Genomic DNA, 26,159 nt, shown 5'->3' on the forward strand with positions numbered 1-26,159 from the left:
CTTATGGTTAGACAAGAATCACAGTATAAGAAAAATAAACTTCGCTGACAATTCACCGATATGAATAAGGAGAGGCTAGGTGTTCTTTCTTCTTAAGTCATCTCATTTTTCTTTATGCAGTTCGCACTTTTTTTTTCGCAGCTTTAGTTAACGGGGTCGTGCCGTACGGACAAAGAATTTGCACGAAACTAGATATCAAATTAGCCCAGAAATGGAAGAATCTGCTAGATGGTAAACAATGGACGCTATGAAGTTGAGTCTGTACTAATCAAGTTATGAGCTTCAAATACTGTACTTTCAGAATCCTCAGAACAATACAGTTTCTGTTATATATGCTAGCTTGTAGAGCAACGCTGCTATTTGCGTGAAGACAAGACTAGAATAAATAGGCCTACTGTAGAAAGAAGGGAGCGGAAAATCAGCAAGCTGGATAATGACGACTGTTTACTCACGATGTATGTTGAGCTTCCAGCCGTCCTCGAGGGTGCTGTCGTCGATGAGTGGCGTGGTGGCTCTGCACGTGAGGATCTTTCCGCTGTCCTCCATGGTAGGCACGAATGTCACAGTACTTGTCGTCGTGTTGCCGTCAGGACTCGTCTGCAAACGTGAACACATTATACTTTAGATTAATATTACACTATGTCTGCTGTTTTATTTATCGGTACTACAAAATGTGAGGAGGCAGTGTGGCATTTTAATACTGTGGTTTGAGGATTGAGAAGGTATGAACAAGTATAAAATTTCACAAGGAAAATAGTATAACAATATCGACATAGTATAGACGAGGTAACCGACCTTAAAAAAGTGGGACCCAAGGATGGGAAAGAGGAATATCGGCAGACCAAGGGCACGTTGGGCAGACGTCTTCATGAAGGAGGCAGGAGGACAGTGAACCCGAGCAGCTAAATGAAGAACATCCTGAAGACGACTGGAAGAAAGGTGGACTGTTTGAAATATACTAAGGACTAGGATCAACAACGAGAGAACTTGTAGACTAGTTAAAAGAAAAAATGAATATGTCTACTAGGAGTAGCTTCTGTGGCAAGTAACACAGAAAGCTAGCCCTGCGCAAGCAAGAGGTTCTTATCCTAATGGGATTATGGGCTTATTCTGATTCTTATTCATATAATTACTGTATATATGTACATCTTGCTTTTAACACTTAAGAATTTTGTATTATAACGATTTTATAATACTAATATGAAAAAAACTAAGTGGTATGTCACACAGTTGGCTGTATTACTTAAGCATTTAGATTTATAAAAATTTTATAGTGTTAAAATGAAAAACTAAGTGCTATATTGTTTAGTTGACTTGTCCACTTAAGAATTTGGTAATATATAATGATTTTCTAGTGTTAATAAGAAAAAAAATAAGTGGTATGTTACACAGTTTGCTGTATTACTTACGAATTTAGTATTATAACGATTTTATAGTGTTAATACGAAAAACTAAGTGCTATATTATTTAGTTGACTTGTCCACTTAAGAATTTGGTAATATTTATATAATGATTTGCTAGTGTTAATATGAAAAAAGTGTTGGTATGTTACACAGTTGGCTGTATTACTTAAGAATTTATTATTATAACGATTTTATAGTGTTAATATGAAAAACTAAGTGCTATATTATTTAGTTGACTTGTGCCACTTAAGACTTTGGTGACATATATTGATTTTCTAATGTTAATATGAAAAACTAAGTGGTATGTTACACAGTTGGCTGTATTACTTAAGAATTTAGCATTATAACGATTTTATAGTGTTAATATGAAAAACTACGTGCTATATTATCTAGTTGACTTGTGCCACTTAAGAATTTGGTAACATATATTGATTTTCTAATGTTAATATGAAAAACTAAGTGGTATGTTACTCAGTTGGCTGTATTACTTAAGAATTTAGTATTATAACGATTTTATAGTGTTAATATGAAAAACTAAGTGCTATATTATCAAGTTGACTTGTGCCACTTAAGAATTTGGTAACATATATTGATTTTCTAATGTTAATATGAAAAACTAAGTGGTATGTTACACAGTTGGCTGTATTACTTAAGAATTTAGTATTATAACGATTTTATAGTGTTAATATGAAAAACTAAGTGCTATATTATCAAGTTGACTTGTGCCACTTAAGAATTTGGTAACATATATTGATTTTCTAATGTTAATATGAAAAACTAAGTGGTATGTTACACAGTTGGCTGTATTACTTAAGAATTTAGTATTATAACGATTTTATAGTGTTAATATGAAAAACTACGTGCTATATTATCTAGTTGACTTGTGCCACTTAAGACTTTGGTGACATATATTGATTTTCTAATGTTAATATGAAAAAACTAAGTGGTATGTTACACAGTTGGCTGTATTACTTAAGAATTTAGCATTATAACGATTTTATAGTGTTAATATGAAAAACTACGTGCTATATTATCTAGTTGACTTGTGCCACTTAAGAATTTGGTAACATATATTGATTTTCTAATGTTAATATGAAAAACTAAGTGGTATGTTACACAGTTGGCTGTATTACTTAAGAATTTAGTATTATAACGATTTTATAGTGTTAATATGAAAAACTAAGTGCTATATTATCAAGTTGACTTGTGCCACTTAAGAATTTGGTAACTATATTGATTTTCTAATGTTAATATGAAAAACTAAGTGGTATGTTACTCAGTTGGCTGTATTACTTAAGAATTTAGTATTATAACGATTTTATAGTGTTAATATGAAAAACTAAGTGCTATATTATCAAGTTGACTTCTGCCACTTAAGAATTTGGTAACATATATTGATTTTCTAATGTTAATATGAAAAACTAAGTGGTATGTTACACAGTTGGCTGTATTACTTAAGAATTTAGTATTATAACGATTTTATAGTGTTAATATGAAAAACTAAGTGCTATATTATCAAGTTGACTTGTGCCACTTAAGAATTTGGTAACATATATTGATTTTCTAATGTTAATATGAAAAACTAAGTGGTATGTTACACAGTTGGCTGTATTACTTAAGAATTTAGTATTATAACGATTTTATAGTGTTAATATGAAAAACTACGTGCTATATTATCTAGTTGACTTGTGCCACTTAAGACTTTGGTGACATATATTGATTTTCTAATGTTAATATGAAAAACTAAGTGGTATGTTACACAGTTGGCTGTATTACTTAAGAATTTAGCATTATAACGATTTTATAGTGTTAATATGAAAAACTACGTGCTATATTATCTAGTTGACTTGTGCCACTTAAGAATTTGGTAACATATATTGATTTTCTAATGTTAATATGAAAAACTAAGTGGTATGTTACTCAGTTGGCTGTATTACTTAAGAATTTAGTATTATAACGATTTTATAGTGTTAATATGAAAAACTAAGTGCTATATTATCTAGTTGATTTGAGCCACTTAAGAATTTGGTAATATATATTGATTTTGTAGTGATAATATGACAAACTAAGTGGTATGTTACACAGTGGGCTGTATTACATAAGATTTAGTATTATAACGATTTTTATAGTGTTAATAAGAAAACATAAGTGCTATATTATCTAGTTGACTTGTGTCACTTAAGAAGTTTGTATTATGTAATGTTTTTCTAGTGTTAATATGCAAAACTAAGTGGTATATTACGTAGTTTACTTACATCACTTAAGAATTTAGTATTACAACGAATTTCTAGTGTTAATATGAAACTAAGTGTTACATTATCTAGTTGACTTGTGTCACTTAAGAATTTTGTATTATATAATGACTTTCTAGTGTTAATATGAAAAAAAAACTAAGTGCTGTGTTACCTAGTTGAATTGTGTCACTTAAGAATTTTGTATTATATAATAATTTTCTAGTGTTAATATGAAAAACTAAGTAGTATATTACCTATTTTACAAACGCACCTCTTGTCCTGCAAAACAACTGAAGAAACCGGAAGAAGCAAGGATCTCACTAGTTCTGAGGATGACATACAAAAGTCGAAACTAGTCAAGTAGGAAATATACCACTTAGTTTTTCACTTGAAAATAGAAAATTTATATAAAACTAGATGCTTAAATTAATGTATGTTTGATTAACATGCGATACAAATTCACTTCAAGATTTGAGCAAGCGTAAGAAAGGTAATGTATGAAATTTGTGGCTGAAGATGAGTTTATTTTCTAAATATATCAATCACATTTATATATTTTTTTCTATATACATACGTTACAAATTAATTCTACTTTATCTGTTTCACATTTGGAATGAAATAAATCGAAACACGGCTTAATATGCCGCATTAAAACATTTTACACAGCCTACATATTTTGCAGAAGCCCACGAAAGAGTACACATGAAACATCCAATATTACTTAATTACATCAGTTGATGGAATGTAAAACATTCAATATGAACGTGCCCTGCCATTAAAACGCACATAAACTAGGCCCAAAATGTTTAAAAGCGACATACAACACTTTACTCATTAGCTTGATTGAAAAGTCGTTAAACATTAACTTCGCGTTTGATTTCTGAAAGATTTATAAACTGTTTACGTGTTCATTGTTATAATATGAATTCCCTGTTTGGTTTCTACGGTAATAAGTTTTATTTTATTATGAGGATCTATTTGTATGTTATTAAGTTCAGAGTGTGTGACGAATGGAAGATCTTAATGTGCTTTCACGCTATTAATAGAGGAAATGCATATGTACAAAAGCAACTGCTGAAGAAGTTTTATTTATTTGGTTACAGTGCATTACAATGTTGAATGACAACATTCACCTCCAGTCATTTATGTATCATTCATTTATCAACATACAATTTTGTACACACATAGCTATAGGTCTATTTATATTACAAACAGTATTAAAATTTGTTTTACATTTCTTTTAACGTTTTTGTATCCCTCATTTGTTTTTCTCGTACTTTCAAAAAGTGTGTTCCTAAAAATTCTATTATCTGTTCATTTGTAATTCTTGTTATTTTGGCTAATACAATTTCATTACTGAAATAAAGTCATAGAACTCCAATCTGCTTTAATATAGGGGAGAGTCGGGTAGTATCGGACATCGGGTAGTATCGGACAGTGAGTTTCTTTCATCTACCACACGATGATAGTAAATGATTGACATGGTTACGTTTCTGTGATATCGCATAGAGAAACGTAACCATGTCATTCAGGTACTACCATATGGTGATAGATGAAAGAAACGCACTGTCCGATACTACCCGATGTCCGATACTACCCGACTCTCCCCTATGTTAACAATGCATGCTTTATATCTTCCATTTTTGTTATAAAATACATTTGTGCGAAATCGTGCGTATTTGTTCGTTTTCCGCACAGAACCAATACGCGGTAAGTGTGAAATACCACATTCAGTATTCCCAACGTAACACACATAACAATATCCCTCTTCTTACCGCTTAAGCGCGACATTCATTTTACTGCTTTAGGCTTTTAACATATTATTTTTAGAGACGTTTAACATAGTAATAATTATAAATTGGAAACTTACTACTGCAATTTCACCTAAATTGCAATGTTAATTATTGTTTTTAAATATTTGCAAAAATTAAGTAAAGTCTACTACTCCACGAAACTTATTGCATTCCTGATACAAGTAATATTAAGGAAGCCGTGAAAAAAACAACAAGATTCGAGATGCCGATGTTATTACTGCAATATGTTATATAAATAATATTGTTAAAATATTAAAATGAAAAATAAATCATTACATAACCTTACCGTTTGTTTTAAGTTCGCATTTATAGAGTGGGGGAAAAAAAAAGACAGACTTGTATCACGGCCTGCTGGAGTATAGTAAACACAGAAAACATTTTATAGCAACAATGTTGAAGAAAGATATTTTGGTTTTCCGAAGTTGCCATCATTAAACAGAAACCAACATGGAGATTTCATTGCAACTAATTAGAAATTCGTCTTTCAGGTACGTAATAAACGATCTTCGCACAAAATAATGTACGATACACGAGCGGTATGTTTGTTTTCATGTTCTCGGAAATTAAAAAAGCTCAACTACGTTTCGCTTTTTCAATCTTTTCCTCGACTATGAAAACGTTAACATACCGCTCTTGTAACGTATATTACTATTTTATTGTTTCCTATAACATTTTGGCTAATTCCAACAATCTTGTTATTAATAGGCCTATCTCTATGTAAATTCATTTGTTTATAATTTCGTAAATCATCGTGAAGTGAGATGTACTGCCTGATAATAGATGTTTTTCTTTATTTGTATTTAATTTTCCAATTCTAAGTCTATACAAATACATAATGTAGCCTACATTAGGCTTATATAGGCTATACCTTTTTCTCAGAAATTACACTTCTAACTTAATATGTTTTGCTTGTAAACCGATGATATTATTCATATTCGCAATATGTAAATATGAACTTAAAGCAAACGAAATGAGGTTTTTTTCTTTGTGTTTGAAATGGGAAGAATAAAATTGAACCGGGTGTCAAAAAAAAAAGGGGCAGTGAATCAAAAAGTGAAAATAGAAGTTAAGAACAAGATAACAAAACACAAATAAATAATGAATATAAGACAAATATATAAATGAACATAAAATAGAGTTTGGGAAAGAAAAGAAAAGAGAGAGAGAGGAAAAGGAAGGGAAAAGGCAGAGGAAAGGAATATTTGGAACAGTGGCGGTGTACAGGAAATTGGAAGTTATTGATACATAAGTGTCCGTCCTTTCCCCATTTTCTTCGATAGGAAATAGTGAACGTTCGATGTAAAATCCTGACAGGTAGGCAATCTCGAGTACAGCCCAACACTTCATCAGGCAAAGCCGCCCTCAGCAATCAATCGCGGATGGCTGAGTGAAATTCACTACCTCGGGGATCGATACATCAAGGCAGGGTTCCGGCTGTCATGTGTCCGTCAGAAGTTATCTGAACGCCAGAGTAAATACACAAGTCGGAGCGGAGCCACTACCTTGAGGGTTTCGAAGTGATTGCCTTTTGATGTAAGGGCAGAAGGTACAGCGGCATCTACGCCTCTCAGTGTCTGCCCGTCTGGCATTGACGTATGGACCGCTTGGTCTTGAGTGATGAAGGAAATGGCTTGCTAGAAATCCACCGAGTTTAGATGCGCTCTCTTCATACTGTTTTGGCTTCCCAGAAAAGACAGCGGTATGCTTAAAGTGGAAGTCTCAACACAGTCATATTAATATCTATACAAGTTATCTGATTTAAACAGTTATTTTTTGGTTAGGCAGCCCAAATTAATTAAAATGTATCTCAGTAAAACGTACAGCAGAGTCCATACGGCCAGTTTCTGTCTGACGCTCTTCCAATTCACTGCGGGCTAAAGCGAGGAGATGCACTGTCACCTTTACTCTTTAGCTATGCTCTAGAATATGGCATTAGGAAAGTCCAAGATAACAGAGAGGGTTTGGAATTCAGCTGGTCTATGCGGATGGCGTGAACATGTTAGGAGAAAATCCACAAACGATTAGGGAAAACATGGAAATTTTACTTGAAGCAAGTAAAGCGATAGGTTTGGAAGTAAATCCTTTAAAGACAAAGTGTATGTTTATGTCTCGTGACCAGAATATTGTACGAATTGGAAATATAAAAATTTGAGATTTATCCTTTGAAGAGGTGGAAAGATTCAAATGTCTTGGAGCAACAGTAACAAATGTACAGTAAATAATACTAGAGAGGGAATAAACGTAGAATAAATATGGGAAATTTTTGCTATTATTCGGTTGTAAACTTTTGTCATCCAGTATGCTCTCAAAAAAGCTGAACATTAGAATTTGAAGAGAACAGGGGATAAACTTGATTTCCTGATATAGACTCATGTAATAGCTCAGGCACTGCAGATTTGTGTAGTTTAAAGGATTAGGTACAGCTTACAGCAGTAAAATGTTTGCAAATATAAAACATTTTTTCTTTCATTATTGTATCTTGTACAATAATGAAAATTGGTAGGCCTATGTGTAAAACACTATCCTTCTGCTATATGAAAAAAAATACGATTTAAAAAACATTATTTATATTTTTTTTTGTAAAATTCAAAATGATGACAGTTCACTGTGCAGTGATGAAGCGTTTCCCTCATAACTCATAAACATGTTAACTTTTACATGTTCTCTCTCTTTTATTTTATTGTTGAAACTCATGTATACAATATCATGCTCTTTCAAGTATATTCCTTAATAAATAATATTTTTTTTAAATTTTGTGTTAGAAAAAAATACTGATATTTGACCATTTAAAAAAAAAGAATTTATTTTTTGCATCATATTGTAGATATGACATGCATAAATACACACAAAAAATTTAATCACAGAATGTTGGATAGTTTTTTAGTTATGTGGGAAACGTTTCATCACTGCACATGAACTGAATTTTGAAAAAAGAAATGTAAATAATTTTTTTAATCGTAAAAATATTCTTTTCATATAGCAGAAGAACAGTGTTTCATACATACTAATTTTCATTATTGTACAAGGTACAGTAATGAAGGAAAAAAAAAATGTCGATTATTTCCAAAAATTTTACTGCTGTGAGCTGTAAGCTATAACTCCTTAAATGTCCTGTATAACAACCTCAATAGTCCAAAGAAATTTGAAGAATGATAACGCAAAGACAATAGGTCTACAGTATAATGGGTCTTGAAACTTTTAACTTGCTCTCCTGTAAAAACAGTAGAACGTGACTTATCAGCAGGCTTCGAGACTTTGGATCCGATACAATAAGTTTACTGTGCATGCACTATAGGTTGTTGACTCGCTGCAGGTAGGTAGAGATGTGTGGAGGTAACAACGTTGCTATTTAGAGCAAAGTACGGTAGTATGGGGAAACATATACATAAGTACATTCTGAAAGTAAATGTACATTACACAATGACAATTTCAAAAGAATGTGAAAAGCATTTATTCTCCTGTCTTTTATAAGCATTTGTGTTTAATTATACACAGTGTTCATGGTGGAAATAAGCATGTAGCAATTTTAATTTTTTCATTTATCCTATTGGTCGTCTATAGAAAGTGCAGTTACAGTACCGAATTGCAATGTGCCTACTACAAGATACATTCTCAGTGTCTCAAACGTAAATGTTTTTCGGTTACCTGCCAAAGTTTGTACTGTAGAAAGCTGCGCTCTACGTCGCATGACGTGATAGGAGCAAAACGAAAAAACCTAACATCATTGCAGTCTTTAAAAGACAGTCCTTTATTCTCGGGTGACTCTATGCCCACTAATTTACTGTTCATGTTACACAATGTTCCATATCCGTTATTTTTACATAAAATTGATATCCACTTCTGTTTTACACGTTCAGTAATCGGTGTATTTGGTTGTCTCATTAATTCTCTGCGTCATTTTCTAAATTAATTTGAGGGTTTCCGGCATCTCTTGCTCTGACTTTTCTAACCGTGTAATAGTTTCAGACATAGTTTTAAAATAGGTTTGTATGAAAACCAAATTATTCGTTAGAACCTTCAAATTCAGAGCGTTTTTCTTTGCGTATTTGTTGGCATCCATTCTACAGTACCCCCACCCACTGTACGCTTTACCACTATACTCAGTACGCCGTTATGCCAATTTCCCACTAAACTGCTCTATTGGATCCGAAGTCTCGAAGCCTGCTTATCAGGTTTTTCCCCTGTACTATGCATTTATAAAACAGGTATATTACCGGTTGTTGTGTATGGTTGTGAAACTTCGACTCTCACTTTGAGAGTGGAACAGAGGCTAAGGGTGTTTGAGAATAAGGTGCTTAGGAAAAATATTTTTGGCAAAGAGGATGATGTCACAGTAGACTGGAGAAAAGCAGAACTGCACGTATTGTATTCTTCACATAACGTAATTAGGAATCAATTTAGCAACAATATTTTATGCATTTTATTTATTTTATTGGGTTATTTTACGACGCTATCAACATCTAGGTTATTTAACGTCTGAATGAAATGAAGGTGATAATGCCGGTGAAATGAGTCCGCGGTCCAGCACCTAAAGTTACCCAGCATTTGCTTGTATTGGGTTGAGGGAAAACTCCGAAAAAACCTCAACCAGGTAACTTGTCCCGACCGGGATTCGAACCCGGGCCACCTCGTTTCGCCGCCAGACGCGCTGATCGTTACTCCATAGGTGTGGACGCAACAATATTAAAACATTAAAAAACTCAACACTAAATTTTGTTTCATGTGTATTGGGGAAAGTCACAAAGGAAATTTTGAGGAGTTTCAACCGCACTGCAATCTGAGTGAACTTATCAACAACGATACCAGAGTTCATTACCGAATTCACCAGAAAACAAGCACTTACTGTTAGAATATATATATTTTTTCTGATTGAATGTTGGAACGTAGGAATGGTATTGGGAAGCACAACTGCCTGCGGATACACCAGCTGTCGCCATTAGAATAGTTTAGCTATGAATGGCTTTTGAAGTAAAGTAACAGAAAATATTTATACTCAAGTTGGCAGGTAGTTAGTTGTACTTCTAGGTCACATTACACAAAATCCAGATCACTCAGATGCTTATTACCAAAGGCCGGGACTTCAGCAGGTAAACAATGCTTACAAGTTAAGTACAGGGACATCATTTTATTTTTACTAACATTTTTAATATTAACCTGTCTATACCTTTAGAGAACCGGAAACACCGCTTGCTCCCCACTCCAAGACTGGAGTTCGATGATACTGGCGTAAAACACAAATCACTATACTAGGTATAGGATGGAAGAAAAGTAGTTCATCCATTTACGTAAACTAGGAAATATCGCGATTTTGAGTTTGATAATTTTCATTAGGTTTTTCTTTAATCAAAGTACAGTACTGTATTAAGAATAAGTGTTTTTACTCACGAAGTGAGTTATCCATGTGAACGTATTCATTATGCAATGTATATTGTCTACAGCACATTAGCGTACAATATAGAGAAAAAAGTTAAATTGAAGAATAATCATAATATGAATATTTAAACACAATTTTGAAAATGGTGGCCGTTCATTTCGATACAGGCTTCAGTTATTTTGTGCATATTATCGCACTATAGACTATTGCATCTAATTCCAATTGCCAGTTTCGTCCTTCGTACTAGTAACTCATGTTGAAATAATTCTGTACCTACTCTACGTACTGTAAATTCAATCTTCACTTCTGCCCGACCCGAAAATATAAAATTACTCAGACATGTTATCTACTGTCCGTCCAAGTGGTTATGCCGCAGGATTGTAGAAAGGGAGGAAATCACGTGACAGTTAATTACTTAACGAGGCCCTTTTATTTAAGTTCAATTAAACAGCTGTATAATATTACGTAAACGTCCAATTCCTAAGAGAAATTAATGTTTTCAGAAAAGAGCTAAGACACCCAGCTTTTACAGAGGGGCGAGCAGAAGCAGATGGGGGAAATCGGGATGCGACGTAGGCAAACGGACAGTACCTGTGCGAAAATATGATTCAATATTGAAAGCTCTTTCGTCACTGGAAAACGCGAACATATTTCTGGAACGTACTATACCCAGTAACTCAGTACTGCTTACTATCTGCGGTCTTGGTTCTGTGTGGAGTTGGAACTTCCTTAGTAGAAGGGGTGGGAGTGAAGTACATTCAAAAACTCAGGTACAATAAAAATTGAAGCAAAAATAAAATTATGTCCTTGTATGAAAGGAGGTTTATTGAACCCTGACGCTCGTTACACACAGTGAGTATTCGATACGTACACGGGTGTTTTAGTACAGACTACGACAAAAATAAGACCTCGCCCAAACTTTAGCGTAAAACAAAAGGATTACGTTACGTTTGACAAAGTGAACTGCAAAATAGTACAGGAATAACCTTTTCCCCGTGTTATGTGGATTGAGTATGCCAACAAGAATATTTACTGTCACTGGTTTCATCTACAGAAACCCAAATGTTGTTATCAGATATTTCTTCTCGAATGCTATGCAGAACATTTTCGTAACATGACATTAAATATCCTTTACGTAGAGTTGTTTCAGATAGGGCAATTCTACCTGTACAATTCTCTATAAAATTCTTAAAGCGGGGGTTTTCCAACTTGTTAAAAGGAATGTTGGCGCTCACCATCATTTCACATAAATCCTGGAAAAAAATCATTGTGTCTATCAGAATTTGAAACTAGGCGCGCTTGCTTCCCTCTCGTTACGTATGAATAATTGTAAATGAGCTTCATGTCTTTGAGTTTTGATATGCTGTTCTATGTATTTGGAACTCTCGCCCCTTATTACAGTGTGGCACACATTACATTTCATATTAATATTATCTGTACAAAAATACTTACTTCCGTATAGTTCCACAAATTACTTTAATTTATCTTCTTTTTCAGTGAAACTTTCGGCATAGTAATTGTGCACAGTAGACTTGTACTCGCCTGTACTCTTGGAATGCTAGCTATCAACTACCAGACAACCGATCACTAGTATGAAGTCGAATGGGTAGTCCTTCGGGACTAGGTGGAGGACGTTTCTTTACAAACACAACCAGCAATACATACTTTGTGTATTATTAGCCTGTCTTTAAACTGCTGAACTCCCTAGGCTTGCTTATTACTTACCCAAACACAATAAAGCCACTAACTTATACAGGGACATTATTTTATTTTTACTTCAATTTTTATTGTACCTGAGTTTTTGAATGTACTTCACTCCCACCCCTTCTACTAAGGAAGTTCCAACTCCACACAGAACCAAGACCGCAGATAGTAAGCAGTACTGAGTTACTGAGTATAGTACGTTCCAGAAATATGTTCGCGTTTTCCAGTGACGAAAGAGCTTTCAATATTGAATCATATTTTCGCACAGGTACTGTCCGTTTGCCTACGTCGCATCCCGATTTCCCCCACCTGCTTCTGCTCGCCCCTCTGTAAAAGCTGGGCTGTCTTAGCTCTTTTCTGAAAACATTAATTTCTCTTAGGAATTGGACGTTTACGTAATATTATACAGCTGTTTAATTGAACTTAAATAAAAGGGCCTCGTTAAGTAATTAACTGTCACGTGATTTCCTCCCTTTCTACAATCCTGCGGCATAACCACTTGGACGGACAGTAGATAACATGTCTGAGTAATTTTATATTTTCGGGTCGGGCAGAAGTGAAGATTGAATTTACAGTACGTAGAGTAGGTACAGAATTATTTCAACATGAGTTACTAGTACGAAGGACGAAACTGGCAATTGGAATTAGATGCAATAGTCTATAGTGCGATAATATGCACAAAAGAACTGAAGCCTGTATCGAAATGAACGGCCACCATTTTCAAAATTGTGTTTAGATATTCATATTATGATTATTTTTCAATTTAATTTCTTTCTCTATATTGTACGCTAATGTGCTGTAGACAGTATAATATACACTGCAAAATGAATACGTTCGCATGGATAACTCACTTCGTGAGTAAAAACACTTATTCTTAATACAGTACTGTACTTTGATTAAAGAAAAACCTAATGAAAATTATCAAACTCAAAATCGCGATATTTCCTAGTTTACGTAAATGGATGAACTACTTTTCTTCCTTCCTATACCTAGTATAGTGATTTGTGTTTTACGCCAGTAACATTGAACTCCAGTCTTGGAGGGGGGAGCAAGCGGTGTTTCCGGTTCTCTAAATATATAGACAGGTTAATATTAAAAATGTTAGTAAAATTAAAATGATGTCCCTGTAAAAGAAACTGCAAATAAATCCACTGACACACTGGAAGCACTTGAATCTATAGTACAGTCCTAACACTCGACTAGATTGACGTTACCGATGTTGGCGCTAGCTAAGTCACCGAACACGGCCATAGAGTGCTGCCATATCCTAAAACTTAGGCGCGTACCATTACCCGGTGTGTACGAAAACCCCACTCTCCCCTATAGGCTATATTTGTTACAATACTCTTGCAATTTTAGTAGAAAAGTTTTCCGGGCTATGAGGCCGTGGTCTGTTGGTTGTGCTACCAAACGTTTCGTTCATTGTTGCGGTGAACATCTTCAGTGGTGTCTATTGCTGGTGCGCCTGGTTCTACTGCGCGTGCCGATTACTGTCTGCGCTGTCATAGCCCGGAAAACTTTTCTACTATTGACACTGGCCGTGAAAGCCTACACTCCAACCAGACCACGGCCTCATAGCCCGGAAAACTTTTCTACTATTGACACCGGCCGTGAAAGCCTACACTCCAACCAGACCACGGCCTCATAGCCCGGAAAACTTTTCTACTATTGACACCGGCCGTGAAAGCCTACACTCCAACCAGATCACGGCCTCATAGCCCGGAAAACTTTTCTACTATTGACACCGGCCGTGAAAGCCTACACTCCAACCAGATCACGGCCTCATAGCCCGGAAAACTTTTCTACTATTGACACCGGCCGTGAAAGCCTACACTCCAACCAGACCACGGCCTCATAGCCCGGAAAACTTTTCTACTATTGACACCGGCCGTGAAAGCCTACACTCCAACCAGACCACGGCCTCATAGCCCGGAAAACTTTTCTACTATTGACACCGGCCGTGAAAGCCTACACTCCAACCAGACCACGGCCTCATAGCCCGGAAAACTTTTCTACTATTGACACCGGCCGTGAAAGCCTACACTCCAACCAGACCACGGCCTCATAGCCCGGAAAACTTTTCTACTATTGACAGCGGCCGTGAAAGCCTACACTCCAACCAGACCACGGCCTCATAGCCCGGAAAACTTTTCTACTATTGACACCGGCCGTGAAAGCCTACACTCCAACCAGACCACGGCCTCATAGCCCGGAAAACTTTTCTACTATTGACACCGGCCGTGAAAGCCTACACTCCAACCAGACCACGGCCTCGTAGCCCGGAAAACTTTTCTACTATTGACACCGGCCGTGAAAGCCTACACTCCAACCAGACCACGGCCTCATAGCCCGGAAAACTTTTCTACTATTGACACCGACCGTGAAAGCCTACACTCCAACCAGACCACGGCCTCATAGCCCGGAAAACTTTTCTACTATTGACACCGGCCGTGAAAGCCTACAATCCAACCAGACCACGGCCTCATAGCCCGGAAAACTTTTCTACTATTGACACCGGCTGTGAAAGCCTACACTCCAACCAGACCACGGCCTCATAGCCCGGAAAACTTTTCTACTATTGACACCGGCCGTGAAAGCCTACATTCCAACCAGACCACGACCTCATAGCCCGGAAAACTTTTCTACTATTGACACCGGCCGTGAAAGCCTACATTCCAACCAGACCACGGCCTCATAGCCCGGAAAACTTTTCTACTATTGACACCGGCCGTGAAAGCCTACATTCCAACCAGACCACGGCCTCATAGCCCGGAAAACTTTTCTACTATTGACAGCGGCCGTGAAAGCCTACACTCCAACCAGACCACGGCCTCATAGCCCGGAAAACTTTTCTACTATTGACACTGGCCGTGAAAGCCTACACTCCAACCAGACCACGGCCTCATAGCCCGGAAAACTTTTCTACTATTGACACCGGCCGTGAAAGCCTACACTCCAACCAGACCACGGCCTCATAGCCCGGAAAACTTTTCTACTATTGACACCGGCCGTGAAAGCCTACACTCCAACCAGACCACGGCCTCATAGCCCGGAAAACTTTTCTACTATTGACACCGGCCGTGAAAGCCTACACTCCAACCAGACCACGGCCTCATAGCCCGGAAAACTTTTCTACTATTGACACCGGCCGTGAAAGCCTACACTCCAACCAGACCACGGCCTCATAGCCCGGAAAACTTTTCTACTATTGACACCGGCCGTGAAAGCCTACACTCCAACCAGACCACGGCCTCATAGCCCGGAAAACTTTTCTACTATTGACACCGGCCGTGAAAGCCTACACTCCAACCAGACCACGGCCTCATAGCCCCGGAAAACTTTTCTACTATTGACACCGGCCGTGAAAGCCTACACTCCAACCAGACCACGGCCTCATAGCCCGGAAAACTTTTCTACTATTGACACCGGCCGTGAAAGCCTACACTCCAACCAGACCACGGCCTCATAGCCCGGAAAACTTTTCTACTATTGACACCGACCGTGAAAGCCTACACTCCAACCAGACCACGGCCTCATAGCCCGGAAAACTTTTCTACTATTGACACCGGCCGTGAAAGCCTACACTCCAACCAGACCACGGCCTCATATCCCGGAAAACTTTTCTACTATTGACACCGGCCGTGAAAGCCTACACTCCAACCAGACCACGACCTCATAGCCCGGAAAACTTTTCTACTATTGACACCGGCCGTGAAAGCCTACACTCCAACCAGACCACGGCCTCATAGCCCGGAAAACTTTTCTACTATTGACACCGGCCGTGAAAGCCTACACTCCAACCAGACCACGGCCTCATATCCCGGAAAACTTTTCTACTATTGACACCGGCCGTGAAAGCCTACACTCCAACCAGACCACGGCCTCATAGCCCGGAAAACTTTTCTACTATTGACACCGGCCGTGAAAGCCTACACTCCAACCAGACCACGGCCTCATAGCCCGGAAAACTTTTCTACTAGTGACACCGGCCGTGAAAGCCTACACTCCAACCAGACCACGGCCTCATAGCCCGGAAAACTTTTCTACTATTGACAGCGGCCGTGAAAGCCTACACTCCAACCAGACCACGGCCTCATAGCCCAGAACTCTCTTCTACTATTGACACCGGCCGTGAAAGCCTACACTCCAAAGCGCAGTAGAACCAGCCGCACCTGCAATAGACACCACTGAAGATGTTCACCGCAGCAGTGAACGAAACGTTTGGTCGCACAACCAACAGACCACGGCCTCATAGCCCGGAAAAATTTTTCTACTATTGACACCGGCCGTGAAAGCCTACACTCTTGCAATTGTATTTTTCTGAGATTTGTTTAAACTTCTTATATAAATTTAACGTTTTATTCTAGAAAATAGTTATTTCTTCTACCGTCACTCTGGATTATTAGACGGGCATTGGGTGGTCTGAAATTTATTTAAAATGTTTGGATGTCCCTTGAGAAAAAATATAGGTAAGCTAGCATGTAAATGATTGAAGTAGACGAATGTGTATTCACTGGACTGTGTGAGTTTGCTGTGTCTTATGTAAAGAGACAGCAGTCTTTACTGTCACATGGCTTACAATATGTATCCCCCAGCTGACCTTGAGAATTGTGAGAAACGATTAAAATGTATTCAGAGTCATAAGACAAATCATGTGAAGTTAAAATGAAACTCTATTACATATCAAAGCGAACAAAAATACGTACAATTCAAACTCGATTTAAAAGAATATTGTTTACAAAGCGAATTACGTACAAGCCATTCTCTTGGGGCAGCAAAGGCTTTTATCCTCCATTAATATGAATACCCTTCAGCCTGTCTCTCTCAACAACAAAATAATTCCTTTCAGTGCTACTGTAAAAAACCTCGGCATCTACTTCGACTCTAATATGAACTGGAATACGCAAATCAGATATATCTGTAGAAAAGTTTTCTCTATCATGCATTCTTTGAAACGCCTGAAAAATTTCTAGTACAGACTCTTGTAATGCCTCACTTTGACTATTGTGATGTTCTATATAGCGACCTAAGTGCTGAGCTTTCTCAAAAACTTCAACGTGTACATAATGTCTGCGTCCGATTTACTTTCAATATCCGCCGACATGATCATATATTGGAATATTTTCTACGACTCTCCTGGCTCCGCTTGCAAGATAGAGTTTAGTACATTCTCTTTGCCTGCTATATCGAATTATACATGATTCCACACCCAACTACCTTGCCTCTCGGTTTACTCTCCTAGCTTCACATCACAATCGTAATACACGTTCACAGCACAATCTGTTGCTATCAATACCACGTCATCAGACATCTCTGTACTATAGTTCTTTCTCAATAGCCATGGCCCGCTCATGGAATTCGCTGCCGCTCGAAATCAGGGGTAGTCTTAGTCCTCAGTTGTTTAAATTAGGTTGTTTAGATATATTTTAAATGCAAAGAATTAGTTTTTAGGTATAATTTTTATTTATTATTATTATTATTATTATTATTATTATTATTTTACACAGTTATTACTTTATTTTTCCATTAACACTTATATCTAGGTAATTGTCATTGTCTCAATGTAACACGTGCTGTGCTGATCATACTAATTGTACTATTCCTTTAGTTGTGAGATTATATTCATATGTATTAATTCCTTTTTTTTTTAAGTTAATACTCGTATACTAGAATGTATTTTCCTGTTTGTGATTATGTATTCAGTCTCTTTTTTTATTATATATATTTTTATTATTGTTATTTTAAAGTTAATACTGATTCTGTATATGTATTCGATCTCTCTTTTTTACTTAATTATGTTTATTATTATTTTTAAGTTAATATTTGTGTACCGGCATGTATTTTTTTTTGTATGTGATTTGATCCTGGTTGAGTGGAAGAGAAGGCCTGATGGCCTTAACTCTGCCAGGGAAAATAAAACTATTATTATTATTATTATTATTATTATTATTACAAATCGACTGCACAGAATTCAGAATTATTTTGTACGTAATTAATTTTGCTAGGTGTAACCCAGATTCTACTGTAGCTTCAATACATCGGGTGTTTCTGAATTTAAGTCACAGAAATGTTACATCAGGATGAAGACCGTAAAATTCTTAAACCTTACCGTGGAAATCTGTCGGTCATCCTCGTTATGCGGACCCGTAGCTTACCACCGCGGGCTTAGAGGGGAGTTTCGACTTCGTTGAAGGATATGTGAGTGACATAGGGAGGGTGGGACGGGAAGTTTTATGTTGTGTGCAGTCGATATTTCACACACCTGAAACAACGCGGCCCCTTCGACTTAACCCCCCCGCCGTCGACGTTGTATAAATTCCCCTGTCCACCGCACATCCTCTCAGCGGCTATCAGGGCATGACGGCGCGGGATGAGCGTTAAATTGTGGTCCGCCGCACCGCGTGGCTAACTTTTACGCAAGGACCATTTTAATTGATACCATAATCTTCTCAGCTGCTCTGTTAATTTCCGTCTATTATAGCTAAAAAAAGCTACAATATGTAGATTCACGAAAAGAAGATACAGTATACACTTTCAGAACCCTAGTTCTTGAGTTTAAACACGATCAAATTAATACTGGGTGTTCAGTTCAAAGTGTGTCATGCCTCGCTGTATGCCGTCATGTAGCTAGTCGATGAGCCTAAAGAATTCAAACTTCCTACACTTCCGCAGAGGTGTATTACTTATGTGCTAGAGAAGTTGCCTAGCAAGTACGGCGTTCATTCAGAAGAGTACTTACCGATACGTACGGTAACGCCGATAGTGGCAGGAATGTGAACTGTTTGGAAAGACGTACTGAGGTAATTTTTTTTCTTACTGTCGGGATATGGGGAGAGGATTAAGACGATTACTTACGTGTTTGTTGACATTAACTTCGACGGTCAACATGGACACGGAGCATTTGATTTGTATTGTGGAATATTGCCGTACGCAACCGATGATAACAAATACCCTGCGTACGACTTGCACGCGCAAAACACAGTTCGAAAGAGGTTATGGTAGCACACAGATCGAACAGACCGCCATCTGTTGCTACGACGTTCAAGTTATACCGTACACGTTCTCAAGTTCAGATTGAACGCCTTGATTAATAGGCAACTTCTCTGACACAAAAGCTGAAACTCGCTTCAAATCGCTGACTCGTCAACAGTGACGTCATGACACACTTTCAAATGAACACCCAGTAGTAATATACGTTACAAGAGCGGTATGTTGACGTTTTCATGCTCGAGGAAAAGATTGAAAAAGCGAAACGTAGTTGAGCTTTTTTAATTTCCGAGAACATGAAAACAAACATACCACTCGTGTATCGTACATTGTTTTGTGCGAAGATCGTTTATTACATACTTGAAAGACGAATTTCTAATTAGTTGCAATGGAATCTCCATGTTGGTTTCAGTTTAATGACGCCAACTTCGGAACACCAAAATATCTTTCTTCAACATTATTCATGTAAAATGTTTTCTGTGTTTACTATACTCCAGCAGGCTGTAATATACGCCTGCCTTTTTTTTCCCCCAGTCTATAAATGCGAACTTAAAACAAACGGTACGGTTATGTAATGATTTATTTTTCATTTTAATATTTTAACAATATTATTTATATAACATATTGCAGTAATAACATCGGCATCTGGAATCTCGTTGATTTTTTCACGGCTTCCTTAATGTTACTTGTATCAGGAATGCAATAAGTTTCGTGGAGTAGTAGACTTTACTTAATTTTTGCAAATATTTAAAAACAATAATGAACATTGCAATTTAGGTGAAATTGCAGTGGTAAGTTTCCAATTTATAATTATTACTATGTTAAACGTCTCTAAAAATAATATGTTAAAAGCCTAAAGCAGTAAAATGAATGTTGCGCTTAAGCGGTAAGAAGGTGGAAATTGTTATGTGTGTTACGTTGGGAATACTGAATGTGGTATTTCACACTTACCGCGTATTGGTTCTGTGCGGAAAACAAGCGAATACTCACGATCTCGCACAAATATATTTTTATTCAATATTGTCTCTTTCTCTTTGAACGTTCTAATAGCGAATTTTATTTGCTAATTTTTTCAGGTGTAATATCGATTAATTAAAATGTGTCTTAGTGAAATTTACAGCAGAGTCCGTATAGGCCAGTTTCTATCTGATGTTTTTCCAATTCACTGCGGGCTAAAGCAGGGGGATGCACTATCACCTTCACTTTGTAACTTCGCTCTAGAATACGCCATTAGGAAAGTTCAGGATAACACAGAGGATTTGGAATTGAACGGGTTACATCAGCTTCTTGTCTATGCGGATGACGTGAATATGTTAGGAGAAAATCCACAAACGATTAGGGAAAACGCGGAAATTCTAGTTGAGGCAAATAAAGCGATAGGGTTGGAAGTAAATCCCGAAAAGACAAAGTATATGATTATGTCTCGTTACCAGAATATTGTACGAAATGGAACTATAAAAATTGAGATTTATCCTTCGAAGAGGTGGAAAAATTAAAAAAATCTTGGAGCAACAGTAACAAATATAAATGACACTCGGGAGGAAATTAAACACAGAATAAATATGGGAAATGCCTGTTATTATTCGGTTGAGAAGCTTTTATCATCTAGTCTGCTGTCAAAAAATCTGAAAGTTAGAATTTATAAAACAGTTATATTACCGGTTGTTCTTCATGACTGTGAAACTTGGACTCTCACTTTGAGAGAGGAACAGAGATTAAAGGTGTTTGAGAATAAGGTTCTTAGGAAAATATTTGGGGCTAAGAGGGATGAAGTTACAGGAGAATGGAAAAAGTTACACAACACAGAACTGCACCTGACATAATTAGGAACATAAAATCCAGACGTTTGAGATGGGCAGGGCATTTAGCACGTATGGGAAAATCCAGAAATGCATATAGAGTGTTAGTTGGGAGGCCAGAGGGAAAAAGACCTTTGGGGAGGCCGAGACGTAGATGAGAAGATAATATTAAAATGGATTTGAGGGAGGTGGGATATGTTGGTAGAGACTGGATTAATCTTGCTCAGGATAGGGACCAATGGCGGGCTTATGTGAGGGTGGCAATGAACCTCCGGGTTGCTTAAAAGCCAGTAAGTAAGTAAGTAAGTAAGTAAGTAAGTAAGTAGGTAAGTAACTTTTTCGGGTCTAAAACCAGATGGAAATATCCTAGAGACCTAGGTAATTTGAAAATCAGGATCTGACTTCCACTTAGGGTCATAACTTCGTACGTTATCAAACGTCTCAACAATGCAAGTCTTGTTAAAATTATAGTATCTAGAGTCTGATTTTTTTTTAATTCCTTATTCTTACTTTCTTTCTACTTAGTCATTTAACGACGCTGTATCAACTACTGGGTTATTTAGCATCGATGGAATTTGTGACAGCGAGAAGGTATATAGTCACATGAGGCCGATGATTCGCCATAGATTATCTGACATTCTACTTACTGTTAGGGAAAACTTAGGAAAAAACCCCAACCAGGTAATCAGCTTAAGCGGGAATCGAACCCACACCCGAGAGCGGTGTGAAATTACTTAGAATAGAATAAATTAAGGATATGGGTATTTATTTTACACACAACTTATGTTTTAAAATGCATTTAAATCACGCGGTAATTGATGCATATAGAAAATTAGGATTTATATTCAGAAATACAAAAGAATTAAAAAATATAAATACTATTGATACTCTATATAAAACTTTAGTTAGGCCATTATTAACATAGTGAAAGAAAAGATTTTTTTCTCGCCCCCATGGTAATGTTTGCTTGTTAAGACTTCTGTTTCCATGGTACAACGAGCGACGTCGGAGGAAACCTTCCACGAGAAAACTCTACAATTTTTCTCATTTGTACTTCGAACATAGAAGTTTTACATAAAAACTGGCAAATAATAGTACATAGTTATACAGGGACATCATTTTATTTTTACTTCAATTTTTATTGTACCTGAGTTTTTGAATGTACTTCACTCCCACCCCTACTAAGGAAGTTCCAACTCCACACACAACCAAGACCGCAGATAGTAAGCACTACTGAGTTACTGAGTATAGTACGTTCCAGAAATATGTTCGCGTTTTCCAGTGACGAAAGAGCTTTCAATATTGAATCATATTTTCGCACAGGTACTGTCCGTTTGCCTACGTCGCATCCCGATTTCCCCCACCTGCTTCTGCTCGCCCCTCTGTAAAAGCTGGGTGTCTTAGCTCTTTTCTGAAAACATTAATTTCTCTTAGGAATTGGACGTTTACGTAATATTATACAGCTGTTTAATTTAACTTAAATAAAAGGGCCTCGTTAAGTAATTAACTGTCACGTGATTTCCTCCCTTTCTACAATCCTGCGGCATAACCACTTGGACGGACAGTAGATAGCATGTCTGAGTAATTTTATATTTTCGGGTCGGGCAGAAGTGAAGATTGAATTCACAGTACGTAGAGTAGGTACAGAATTATTTCAACATGAGTTACTAGTACGAAGGACGAAACTGGCAATTGGAATTAGATGCAATAGTCTATAGTGCGATAATATGCACAAAAGAACTGAAGCCTGTATCGAAATGAACGGCCACCATTTTCAAACTTGTGTTTAAATATTCATATTATGATTATTTTTCAATTTAACTTCTTTCTCTATATTGTACGCTAATGTGCTGTAGACAGTATAATATACACTGCATAATGAATACGTTCGCATGGATAACTCACTTCGTGAGTAAAAACACTTATTCTTAATACAGTACTGTACTTTGGTTAAAGAAAAACCTAATGAAAATTATCAAACTCAAAATCGCGATATTTCCTAGTTTACGTAAATGGATGAACTACTTTTCTTCCATCCTATACCTAGTAGAGTGATTTGTGTTTTACGCCAGTATCATCGAACTCCAGTCTTGGAGGGGGGAGCAAGCGGTGTTTCCGGTTCTCTAAAGGTATAGACAGGTTAATATTAAAAATGTTAGTAAAAATAAAATGATGTCCCTGTATTAAGCAAACATGCAGATCTTAATCGCTTTTCTTAAGACGAGTCAATATTTTTGGTACTTTCTAAATTATGTCAAGTACTTTAGTCCTTAATCCGTTATAATAAGTCTCTGATGGTGAGAAGATTATGACAAACAACTTTAATAAAAGTTAATTTACATGTTAAACTGAACCTGAGGAAATTCACAAATTTCGCCTGGTTTATAGAATAGCATAAACCATCAACTAACTGTTGATAAACAACACCAATTAAATACTGTTTAACCTATAGAACTCTCAAATGGTAGATGCACTTAGGACCGCTTTAATTATCCTTAATAACATCCCTAATCACGCGGCATCCAGATATAAATGCGCAATTATTGCTTGGCAGAAGGTGTTTAGCAAGACCGTGATTACTCTTCTGGGAATTACGAACAATGTTTGAAATTTAGATTTCTTGAAAACACGTGTATATACATTAGGGTGAATAATTTTGAATTAGTTAGTTCATATTCCGTATTCATTTTGTAGCCCGGAGCTCTTGCATAGGAGGTTTGCTCCGCGGGACTATGGTAATTACTTAGGTAATTAATTCAGTGGTTAAAATCCACCGCAATTCCACCCCAAGCATCTTGCCTTTAAGCCCCACTGCAATATTGTTGATAAACACCTCGGCCATCTGAGCTTCGCATCTCTCTCATTGTACCGTACATGGAGACTAAGGCATCGTTGTCATTTTATGGGATAATCTGTGTGTTGTACAGGGACATCATTTTATTTTTACTTCAATTTTTATTGTACCTGAGTTTTTGAATGTACTTCACTTCCACCCCTTCTACTAATGAAGTTCAACCGTCCTCTACACAGATCCAAGACCTCATATACTGTCATAGTAGCCTTACGGTCATAGTAAACAGTATGTTCCAAAAATATGTTCGCGTTTTCCAGTGACGAAAGAGCTTTAAATATTGAATCATTTTCGCTCAGGCACTGTCGTCCATTTGCCTACGTCGTATCCCGGTTTCCTCCACCAGCTTTATTCGCCAGCTAGTGACTGGGCTGTCTTAGCTCTTTTCTGAGAACATTAATTTCTGTTAGGAACTGGACGTCTACGTAATACAATACAACTGTTTAAAATAACTTAAATAAAAGGGTATCGTTAAGTAATTAACTGTCACGTGATTTCCTCCCTTTCTACGACATAACCACTTGGACGGACAGTAGATAGTATGTCTGAGTAATTTTATCTTTTCGGATCGGGTAGAAGTGAAGATTGAATTTACAGTACGTAAGGTACTCTTTTATAGAGTAGGTACAGAATTATTTCAACATGAGTTACTAGTACGAAGAACAAAACTGGTAATTGGGATTAGGTACAGTAATCTATAGTGCGATAATATGCACATTAGAACTGAAGCCTCTATCGAAATGAACGGCCACAAGTTTCAAAAATGTGTTTAAATATCCATATTATGATTATTTTTCAATTTAACTTCATTCTCCATATTGTACCCTAATGTGATGTAGACAGTATAATATACACTGCATAATGAATACGTCCACATGGACAGCTTAGTTCGTGAGTAAAAACACTCATTGTTAATACTGTACTTTATTTTGATTAAACAAAAACCTAATGAAAATGATCAAACTCAAAAGCGCAATATTTCATAGTTTACGTAAATGGATGAATTACTTTTCTTTCCTCCTATACCTAGTAAAGGGATTTGTTTGTATATTGCGCCAGTATCATCAAACTCCAGTCGTGGAAGGGGTTAGCAAACGGTGTTGATCCAGAAGTAGAGGCAAGTTAATATTAAAAATGTTAGTAAAAATAAAGTGATGTCCCTGTATATTCTGAGAAGCGTTAACTATAGCAATATCAAAAATCTAGAACTATTGCTATCGATTGTCCACGGCTGTGGAGTAACGGTTGGCACGTCTGACTGTGAAGCGAGCGGGCGTGAGTTAAAATCCTGGTTAGGGCAGGTACCGTTAGGTCTCTCCTAAAAGAATTTTACCATAATGAAACATTAAATAAAGAAAACGCCAATTGAAAGTTAACTATGTTTTGAACAGAGTGCTGCATTGGAGTTAAATCGCTTGCTTGAACTCGGTCGAGTGTCGCACCCTCGAATAAGATAAGATCGGTCTTGATACGCTCGTAATAAATAGAAGCACAGTACAAGGTCATCTCACCGACATGTCTTATCTTGTATGGAAGGCGACAGATAAGATACACATATGTTTTGCTCACACGGTAAAAATAAGGCTTTATTTTCTGCGTTTATGACAAACGTTTAATAGAACAGTCTAACGGAACGTACCAAAACAGGAACATGAAGTTATAAATAAAATAGTATGAAAAACTTCGATATACAGTTATTATTGCTAATTAATAATTATTCAATATTTGATTTACCACATATATAATATGATAGGTCCGTACATAGTGTTCCGCCTATATACTACGACAATGTAGAAAAGTTTTAAAAAATATTATTGATATAGCAGTAGATTAATAACAATATTAGTACAGAGATAACGTCACAGAAAATATAATAAAACGAATAATCATGCTGCACAACTGTTACAGACTCAAAGATTGGTACACTATTAATTATTAGAGATTATTATTATTATTACTAGAAAACTTGATACGGTTCTTGCATTATCGTGAT

General features: G+C 36.7%; 1 protein-coding gene across 1 annotated transcript in view; it reads right to left on the reverse strand.

Annotated features, from left to right (window-relative positions):
* LOC138700577 (protein sidekick-1-like) overlaps positions 1-26,159 on the reverse strand; it is a 309,648-nt gene that overhangs the window by 214,867 nt on the left and 68,622 nt on the right. Inside the window, exon 2 of the mRNA XM_069827159.1 lies at positions 453-597. Coding sequence (XP_069683260.1) covers positions 453-597 — 145 coding nt within the window. The remainder of the gene's footprint in view (positions 1-452; positions 598-26,159) is intronic.

Source organism: Periplaneta americana, chromosome 5 (genome assembly GCF_040183065.1).
Source record: "Periplaneta americana isolate PAMFEO1 chromosome 5, P.americana_PAMFEO1_priV1, whole genome shotgun sequence".
In the NCBI taxonomy this organism is placed as follows: Eukaryota; Metazoa; Arthropoda; class Insecta; order Blattodea; family Blattidae; genus Periplaneta; species Periplaneta americana.